Source organism: Protobothrops mucrosquamatus, unplaced genomic scaffold (assembly GCF_001527695.2).
Source record: "Protobothrops mucrosquamatus isolate PMUCROS unplaced genomic scaffold, P.Mucros_1.0 scaffold45, whole genome shotgun sequence".
Taxonomy (NCBI): Eukaryota; Metazoa; Chordata; class Lepidosauria; order Squamata; family Viperidae; genus Protobothrops; species Protobothrops mucrosquamatus.
The window spans coordinates 4,836,467-4,846,552 of NW_015386427.1; the positions used below are offsets into that span (position 1 = coordinate 4,836,467).

Sequence of the window (10,086 nt, forward strand, 5' to 3'; positions counted from 1 at the left end):
TCCCACCCAATCAGCTCAAACCCCACTGGCAGTTAAAAGGAAGAAACAGCTGCGATCACACACACTACTCCCAGAAGCACGAAGCTGAAGACACCAGCCTGAAGATGACGAATGTGACTTCGTCGAAACGTCGCCAAGACACTTCTAATTCTACGCGGGAGAAAACCCGAATAACTAAAGACCTACATACAAACACCCGTGAAAACCTCAGAAAACAAATATATATATATATATATATACATATACATATACATACATATATATATATATACACACACATTATACACACAGAGACGCACATATGTACATATGTGTGTGTGTATGTGTATGTTTATGTAAGAGGGATATAAATAATTCAATTTAATCATTACAGGAAACTCAAGAGAAAAAATATTTCAGTTTAAAGTCTGAATCTAAATCTTGATCCAGAAAGACTAATAATTATGCTATCCATTTTGATTATCTATAAAAATACACAAATTCATATTTAATTTTAAGTACTGCATTTCTGAATATCTAATAACAGTGTGTATGAATTGTGAGAATAAGATTTTTTTAGCCAGTTTACCTTTTCCCCCTTATATCCAGGATTTCCCTGTTACAAAATAAAATTAAAAATTAATTTATTTATCAAGGATACTTTATTAGAAATATAAATAATGTAATAATATAATAACTAGGTTGGGCATTTTGGAGAAAAAAATGCCAAGCTTTAAAGGGAAGAAAATACACATACAGCTTTTATATGTAAATATTCCTAATCATTTCAATTTACATTCATATGCAAGAAAATAAAAGAACAGACACTGCCTGACTTAATAAGTGTTTCATTATCCTCCTTATACCTGACAGATGTGTTATATCAACTTTCTAGATGTATCTTCTAGATGTGTAGATTTCTTGCATGTGAATTCTGAAAATATCAAAGTGCATACTTTTGGAGAGTGTCCAGATTTGGGAAGACTAGTGTGCATATTTGTCTTCCCATGTCATTTCCCCTAAAACACTAAGAGGAAGTTGATAGATAATGATTGGTCAAAAGTCATTTAATATGTTTAATATCTGAATGAAATTTTGCAGCTGGGTCTCTACAGTTTAATTCCACTGTTCTCATAACACTATGCTAATGAGTTTTTCTTATCTTATCTTTAGGAAAACAAAACTGAAAGAAGACTAGATCTGATTCTACCTCTTTTAACATCAAAGCTGTTAAGCGAAGCAATTACTAGGGTATCTACAATATCCAATACTTTCATTAAAATATAAAAGCAGCATCACACCATTGCAATACAAGCTCTATTAATTTATATTTTATTTATTTATATATCAAATTTGGAGTCTGCCCATCTTCCTCAAAAAGCAAGTCTACCTCTTTTCTATATGCATACAATATTACATATACAAGAAGAACAGGTTGCCATTGCACTGGAGAAGAGTTTGCATAATTTGTTCCTAACAGTGAGGACAATTAACCAGTGGAACAGCTTGCCTTATCGTGGGAGCTCCATCACTGGAGGTTTTTAAGAAGAGACTGGACAGTCACTTGTCTGAGATGGTATAGGTTCTCCTGCTTGAGAGGGGGGGCTGGACTAAAAGACCTTCAAGGTCCCTTCCAGCTGTATTCTATTCTTCTTCTGCTTACCTGGGATTCTTCTAGGCAAGTAAAAGAAATAGAATATCTCTTTTTTCAAAAAAAAAACCTTGTGATACCAGAGCAATGAACTAATGACATCAGATAACAAGCTGGCAGAGAAGATACTAATCAGGAAACTTCTTTTTCAAGAACTGACAGTTCATTATATAGATGGGCTTTTAACTAAATGGTCATTGTAATGATCCATATACCTCTGAACCTTTTTCACCAGGTTCTCCTTTCTCAGCCTCGCCCTGAAAAAAAAGGTAGAAACTAATTAAAAATTGTCTTTGTATTTGGAAAAATTATTACCTTGCATATGCTACAATTAACCAAGTATAGAATCCAAATTGATTATGATTTCATTTAAATATATTAACCAAGATCCAGACAAGTGTACTGATCATTGCACAATGGAATGATAACAAGTACATCTTTCCCACACTCATGTTTATATTTTCTCACTAATGTGAAATCCTTCATTAAAAAAAATATGCTCTGAGCATTCCCTTAAGAGCCATTTGAGTGGCCATACTGATCTTGTTTTTCTTCTTAGAATATCCAACTTTGAAGATGAATTTGATTCTAGCAGATATCAAGCAAGAATTGTCAAGGGACCAGATTTTTTTGAATTCAGAACAGTGGAACCCTAATTCTGATATAAACCAAGACCCAATAAACATTGAGTTAGCTCCTAATCATGGAAGAAGAAATATTTTAGAAAAATTGTAATAGTTAACGTACCCATGGACAATATGAAAGTGAAAGCACTTTGAAATAAACATCCAAAGAATTACATGGGATGTAGGACTGATGTGTAACTTCTCAACAAAGAATATGCATTTTTAAAAAATTCCAGTTCAGATTTACCTTTTGCCCCTTGGGTCCTTGTTCACCTTTATCCCCTCTTCCTCCATGGCCACCCTTAAGAAACAAAGAAACTATATAAATTATAAACTGAGTATATATTCAATGCAATTTAAAGCATGTCTGACTGTCAAAATGACCAGTGTTTAAAGAAATCAACCAAAAATTATGTAGAATAGACACATCATATAGTATATTGGCTTTTTTCAAGTGGTTGGATAACAATCACCAACATTTGTCCAACAAAATCTCAAGACAGATAATAGCTAAACAGGATACCAAAGGTTAAAATCCAATCACTTATAATGTTATGAAAGAACTGCCTCTACAATCTTAAGATTTGCAGCTGAAGCTCTTTAGAACAGTGGTTCTCAACCTTCCTAATGCCATGACCCTTTAATACAGTTCCTCATGTTGTGGTGACCCCCAACCCCCCATCCAGCTGGCCGGGGAGGGGGGTAGGAAGGCCGCTCCGCCGGCTCCGCCCAGCCTGATTGGAGAAGCGCCATTCCTCTCCCTCTTTCTCTCTCTCTTTTTCTCTCTTTCTCTCGTTCCTCTCTCTTTCTCTTTCCTCTCTTTCTCTTTCCTCTCTTTCTCTTTCCTCTCTCTCTTCTCTTTCCTCTTTCTCTTTCTCTTTCCTCCCTTTTTCTTTCTCTCTTTCCTCTTTTCCTGTTTCTCGCTTTCCTCTCTTTCTTTTTCCTCCCTTTTTCTTTCTCTCTTTCCTCTCTTTTCCTGTTTCTCTTTCCTCTCTTTCTCTTTCCTCTTTCTCTTTCCTCTCTCTCTTCTTTCTCTCTTTCCTCTCTCTCTCTTCTCTCTCTCCCTCTTTCCTCTCTCTTTCCCTCTTTCCTCTCTTTTTCTTTCCTCTCCCCCTCTCTTTCTCTCTTTCCTCTCTCTTTCTCTCTCTCTTTCCTCTCTCTTTCCTCTCTCTTTCTCTTCCCTCTCTTTCTCTCTCTCTTTCTCTGTTTCCTTTCTCTTTCTCTCTCTTTCCTCTCTCTTTCTCTTTCTCTCTCTTTCCTCTCTCTTACGGCATCATTGTAGGGGGTCCCCACTGCCCCTGGCCCGGCCTCCGTGTCCTCAGCCAAACGGCCGGGGAGGGGGAGCAGGATAGGAGGCAGCGGCTCCGGTGGTGGCAGCGGCACGGCTGCATCGTCAGAGGTCCCCGCCGCCCCTGGCCCAATCGCCGCCCCCGCCGGGACTCCACACTGCCTGGCCTCACCCTCCGCCCATCGATGGAGCCGCGGTGGAAACAGAGCCCGCCCGAGCCGCCTGGGGGGCAGCAGGAGGAAGAAGGAGAGGAGGAGGGCGAGGAAGGAGATGCCCCAGCCAGGACTCCGCGCTGCTTGGCCTCGCCCTCCACCCATCGATGGAGCCGCGGTGGGGGCTGGTGCCGCACGGCCCCTGCCAGCCCCTCCGCCAGCCCGGCTGCTCCCCCCAGGCACCCATCTTGTCCCGGCGCCCGCCCACGCTGCCTGGGGGGCAGCAGGAGGAAGAAGGGGAGGAGGAAGAGAAGGGCAAGGAAGCTGCAGCCAGCACCGGGCCTCAGGAAGAGGCTCTCCTCTACCATTGCTGCATTTCCTTCTTCCTTCCCGGCAATGTGGACTCCGGCGCACTTTCCCGGCCAGCGGGGCCAATGGTCAGGCTGGCTGGGGATCGCAGGGGCTGGTCTCCCTTGGGCCATAGCTTGTGGGGGAGCTGGCCCGCTCAGTGGCGCCTCCAGCGGGCCGCTCCCAGCAGGGATCCAAGGCCATGAGGCCCTGGCCGTGCTTCTCCCAGGGGGTTGGGCACCCAGGTGCAGGGCCAATCAGTAGCCCTGCAAGATGTAAGTCTGCCTGAGAGAGAGAGAAGGAAAGCGAAAGTGCCTCTCTGTCTCTCTCTCTGCAAATAGCAGAGGAGGCCATGCGGAGACGAATGCGGAGACGAATGTGTTTTCCGATGGTCTTAGGCGACCCCTGTGAAAGGGTCATTTGACCCCCAAAGGGGTCGCAACCCACAGGTTAAGAACCGCTGCTTTAGAAGATGCTACTGTTTGTGGAGATACATGTATTAAACTTGTTGGGGAAATCTTCATCTTTATCACGAATTCACTTAGGAATTATGTTTAGCTGTTGCTGTCTCACTGTCTTCAGAATGAGTGTCATGATCTTGAACTGTGCCTTTGGAATAGTTTTGAGTGATGGTTTATGGTGCAGAATGAATGAGCCAAAGAATTTTGGTTCTTTGCATTTGGGAGGTGATGAAGAAAAAAATTGTGCTTCATTCTTTGTAGACAATTAAGACGTTGATTAAACTTTTAAATTATGTCCTCCTGTTTGGACTGTGGCTCTTGACAAAGTATGCAAAGCATGGTTTGGCCCTTAACCCAACAGAAGTTGCATACTCCTACTTTAAAGATTGAAACCAATATAAACGGCGGTCTGAAAGCAACTGATAACTATTTTACTACTAGAGTTGTTATTACAACTATTACTAATAAACAATTATTAGTAATATTTGAAAATATTTATAATTATTATACATATCACTATAATTTGGCTACAATGAAACATGTGACTTATTCATTTGTACTAATAGCGTGAAAGTAAGTTTTAGCTTTCTTTATTTACTGTTAATTTTAACTGTTGCAGAATTTCTGCTAACTGTTCAAAGACTATAGTTTGTCTGAACTAAAATCCAAAAACAAAATTTGGGTAGGTGCTACAGAGTAAACAGGGCAGTAGTGTATCTCACCCCTTTTCCCCTTCTTCCTTTGTACAGTTTTTGCACCAGCTCAGCCACACGTTTTACCTGTTTCTTCCTTTTCTATGTCCCTTGAGATACTGCTGCTAAGGGCTATAGCCAATATCCTGATTTTTCACAAAATAGTCCTCAGAGTACCCATGTCCAGACTGAACACTCATGCTTGAATGTATATATAAATTACCCAAAACTGGCTCTTCTGTAGTGTTTCAATGTCAATCATGAGCTTAACAATGCCCATGTGTAATAGTAAAGCTTTTGTTAGGAAGCTTTTCCTTCCTTTCCATTTAATTATATCTGATTCTCAGAGATTGCCTAGACAACTCCCTGCAGTTTTCTTGCCAATTTTTTTTCAGAAGTGGCTTGTCATTGCCTTCTTCCTGGGGCTGAGAGAAAGTGACCGGCCAATGTCACCCAGTTGGCTTTGTGCCTAGGGCAAAATCAGAACTCACAATATCCCGGTTTGTAACCTGATGTCTTCCCCACTCCACCAAACTAGCTCTCTTAAAAGTTTTACACAACTGAAAAATTTAAATCTATCTTCTGGAGGGATTTTATGTTTTCTTCTTTGTTGATTTTTTCCTTTCTTACCTATTTTCAAATATCAATATATTATCATTAAAGCTTTTGAGATTATCATTTACTCTCATGAACTATAAGTAGAAAAAACCTCACAGTTCTTACTATGCTATACACTTACAGGTGGTCCTGAGGGTCCTTGGTCTCCTTTCTGACATTCACACCTCTTTCCACACTAGAAGTTTTAGGAGACATTGAAAAATAAATAAATTAGTATTGGAAATTAAGAAGACAATTTGAAATGATCAAATCTAAATTCACTTAGGAAACAATCCTGCATAAGCAGGTTTACAGGTATTACTTATTTACTTTTATTCAAAACAAACTGTAGAAACTGTATTTATTTATTTATTTATTTATTTACTCAACATTATGGTAAACTCATAGTATGTGACCCTGCAGCATCAAGAGAACAATTAAAACAATGTCCAATTGTTAAAAAATTTAAAAAATAAAGGCAAGACTGTGGGCAAAGAACATCTAGACACAATATAACCATCAGCCTCCTCATGGATGCCCAAGATTGCTGAAAGAACCACTTTTCAGGGCCTTCCAAAATACTAACAATGGGGCTAACCTTGCCTCGGGGAACAATGTTCCAAAGTTTGGGAGCCACAACAGAAAAGGCACACCATCTGGGTCCAATCAGATGAAATTCTTTAGGAGACAAGACTCACAATATGCTCCTCCTATAGGACCCAATGGGACAAGATGTGACTGGCAAGAGGCAATCCTTCAAAAAGTCTGGCCATGGAGATTTTTATAGCTCAAATCCAGCACCTTCAATTGTACCTGGAAGCAGATCAGCAGCCAATGCAGATCACAGAATAGAGAGGTAACCTGTGCCATCCTATGGGCACATAAAACTATTCATGGAGCTGCATTCTGTACCAGTTGAACCTTTTGGATACTTTTCGAGGGAAACCTCATGCATTATAGTAATCCACTCCATATTAAAAACAAACTATGGGAAGTAGTGTTGAAGAACCAGAAGAGCCAGAATCAACCATGATGCTATCATTGGAATAATCCCAGGTGCTCCTGCCTCTACATCTGGAGGTTGGAAGGAGAGGCTAAACCCCTCTCTAGCTTCAGATATGTAGTGCTAGGATTTTGGTAGATAAACTCTTGCTACAAATTATGATTAAGGTATTCTAACTAATCTATAATTTAATAATTTAATGTTATACTCTTGGATTAAACCCTAGCTATATCACGGTTTAGCCATAGTTCGTTGTATAGGCTACATCTAGCTGCATTTATTCAAGAAAGAAAAACATAAATCATAGTTTAACAACCATAATGGCTAGGTTTACATATTATTCACAAAATGGTTTAACAGAGTACATAAATTGACCTTTTTGTAGGTATCAGTAGAAGTCACAACAGTGTGATATGTACAATGATGTCATATGTCACTTAGTCTTCTTACTAATGCTCATGATGTCCTTTCAAATACAAGCCCAGTATATCAACTATCTTGCAGCTGAAATCCTAGCTTCACCAAAGAAAAAGTGACTTGATTCTGCAGCCAACATATTATATTTAGTTTGCCTTTCAACCTATTGTACAAGCAGCAGGATAATAAACAAGAAACAGCTGTACATTCCTGAACTACTGAATTATTCATAACACAGAAGTTTTTTACTTTGTAGAGTTTTATTTGTGGGATTCAAGCTTCTGAGAACTGTTCATTTCTCCCACTCGTGCATTCACTCTTTTGGTTCAAAGTTCAGATTGCCACCTCAAAGAGAAAATTACTTGAAAAATTTAGAATTGCTCAAATTTCTTCAAAGATGCATTGCATGGTGGTTTCAATTGATTAACTCTTCTCAAATGAATAAAGATAACTTTAAACAGGAGGAAAGTGCTAGAAAATATTATATTTTTACTTGTACGATTTGGAATAAGTCAAAGAAAATATTTCTAGATAGGAAAATGTACACATTATACCAAAATGGAAATCTAATGCATGTTCATAAAACTTTTCCAACTTACCCTCTCTTCAAATAAAGTGGACTAAAAATTAAAAGAAATAATAGATTAGATTAACATGTATTTCATTCATTGATTGCACTTTTGCCATGAGTATATAAAATCAGATAAATAAGCTTATTGAAATATAATAAACATTAAGATAATAAAAGACAATAAAAAGACAAGATAAAGGAAAAAAGGATAATAATAACAATAATTTATTCAACTTCTATACTGCCTGACTTTCAATTATTCTGAGGGAAAAAGTTTTCTAAATCATCCTATTTTCTTTTACCATCTCTGTTTGAATCACCAGCTCCTATTCCTTACTTTACCTGCTCCTGCCATTCTAAGTTTCCATGCAGATAGAATCATGCACTCACTTATTTTCATTTATTTTCATTTAATTTTAATTTATGGGAATGTTATGTATGAATAGGGTCATTACATTTAAACAGGACTTTAGCAAACAGGAACCAAGATATTATAAAGGCCAGGTAATATATATGCACACAAGGCCAACAAGTCCTAGGCTGCATTAAGAGAGAGATAGAATCAAGATCATGGGAAGTGTTAATACCACTGTTTATTGCTTTGGTAAGACCACACTTGGAATATTGCGTAGGGGACTGGAAACTAAAACATATGAAGAACAGTTGCGGGAATTGGATATATCTAGTTTAATGAAAGGAAGGACTAGGGGTGACATGATAGCAGTGTTCTAATATCTTAGGAGCTGCCACAAAGAAGAAGTCAACTTATTCTCCAAAGCACAAGGCAGGACAAGAAGCAATGGATGGAAACTAATCAAAGAGAGAACAAAACTAGAACTAAGGAGAAATTTCCTAATAGTAAGAACAATTAATCAAAGGAATGACTTGCCTCCAAAAGTTGTGGATATTCCAACATTGGAGGTTTTTAAGAAGAGATTGGATAACCATTTGTCTGAAATGATATAAGGTTTTCTGCTTGAGCAACTAGAACAGGGCTTTTCAACCAGTGGTACGCGTACCACCTGTGGTACATTAGCATGTGGCAAATGGTATGCGGCCCTGCCCAGCCAAGTGGTGGAGGGAATGAGCCAGCGCAGTGCAGGACTTACTGTGAGGGAGTCCTTCAGAGCCGCAGAGTGGCTGGGGTGAGGCAAAGACCCCAGGATTGGCACTTCCGGTTCACCCAGAAGAGAAAGGAGGAGGAGGGGGCGGAGACAGGAGAGGCTATAAAAGGAGGCAGTTTAGGCAGGAGAGGGAGAGAAAAAGAAACAATCTTGGGAGAAGGTAGAGTCAGCTCTAGCTGAAGGGAAAGAAGGAGGAGGGTGGGGGGAGAGGAGAGGAGATCAAGCAGGCCGGCCATGAGCCGATCTACAACTTCTATGGCAGCCATCTGTGCTGGTAGCAACAAACAGGCAAGAAACGCAGCGGGGGAGCGATCACCCTCCACAAGGAATGAAGAAAGGCAGCATCTGCTGGAGGTGAGGCACAGAGGGAGGGAGATGGAGAGTGGAAGGATTCTTGTGGGCTTTTGTGACTTTGAAGTTCTGGGATTTGTGAAATGTGAGCTTTGTGTTCTTAAGGAGCGTTTTGCAATTTCTATTTGGCGGATGGCTGATGTCTCGTGTTAGATTCTATTGCTCTGCTATTGTTAGCTGTAAGTTTTGCTGCAAGGGATTTTAAGTATTTTTCTCCTGAATGGATTTTGCCTGTAGCATTCCTTTACTTATGAATGGAGCCATTTGGGGAGGCTGCCTTAGCCGGCAGCCAGTACTTACTACATTTGTTTTTCCTTCCTTAAGTGCCGGCTGCCGGCTCCTTAACTTTCCTTGCTAGCCAGTAGCTAATTCTTAAAGGGGAATGCGCCTTTTTAAGCTAGTTCACTAAGCAGCTTGTCTTTTCTGTCTCTGGAGGCTTTTCCTTGTTTGATGAATATATGGAAGAGAGAAAATATGGGTGGGTTCAAATTCTTCCTTCAGAAAGAGGTGGGTATGAGAAAGAGGGAGGCAGGGAAGGAGGGAGTGAGGGAGGGAAGTCCCGCCTTAGCACTTGGACACCAGCAGCCCTGCCATTGAATTTGCTTGTCAAAAGGTTGCAAAAGGGGATCAGGCTTCAGGCCGGGATACAGCACGGAAACGGCATTGGTCGCGTTGGTTAATGATCTCTGGAGGGCCCGGGACAGAGGTTATTCCTCTGTCCTTGTTCTTTTGGACCTCTCAGCGGCTTTTGATACTGTAGACCACGGTATCATGCTGCGGCGTCTCGGTGGGTTAGGAGTGGGAGGCACCGTTATGCGGTGGTTCT

At 40.3% G+C, this 10,086-nt stretch overlaps 1 protein-coding gene across 1 annotated transcript in view; it reads right to left on the minus strand.

The window, feature by feature from the left end:
• COL28A1 (collagen type XXVIII alpha 1 chain) overlaps positions 1-10,086 on the minus strand; it is an 85,297-nt gene that overhangs the window by 67,331 nt on the left and 7,880 nt on the right. The window contains exons 3-7 of the mRNA XM_029283268.1: positions 7,814-7,834; positions 5,937-5,990; positions 2,504-2,557; positions 1,846-1,887; positions 569-595 (exon numbers count right to left, since the gene is read on the minus strand). Of these exons, the coding sequence (XP_029139101.1) occupies positions 569-595; positions 1,846-1,887; positions 2,504-2,557; positions 5,937-5,990; positions 7,814-7,834 (198 nt within the window). The remainder of the gene's footprint in view (positions 1-568; positions 596-1,845; positions 1,888-2,503; positions 2,558-5,936; positions 5,991-7,813; positions 7,835-10,086) is intronic.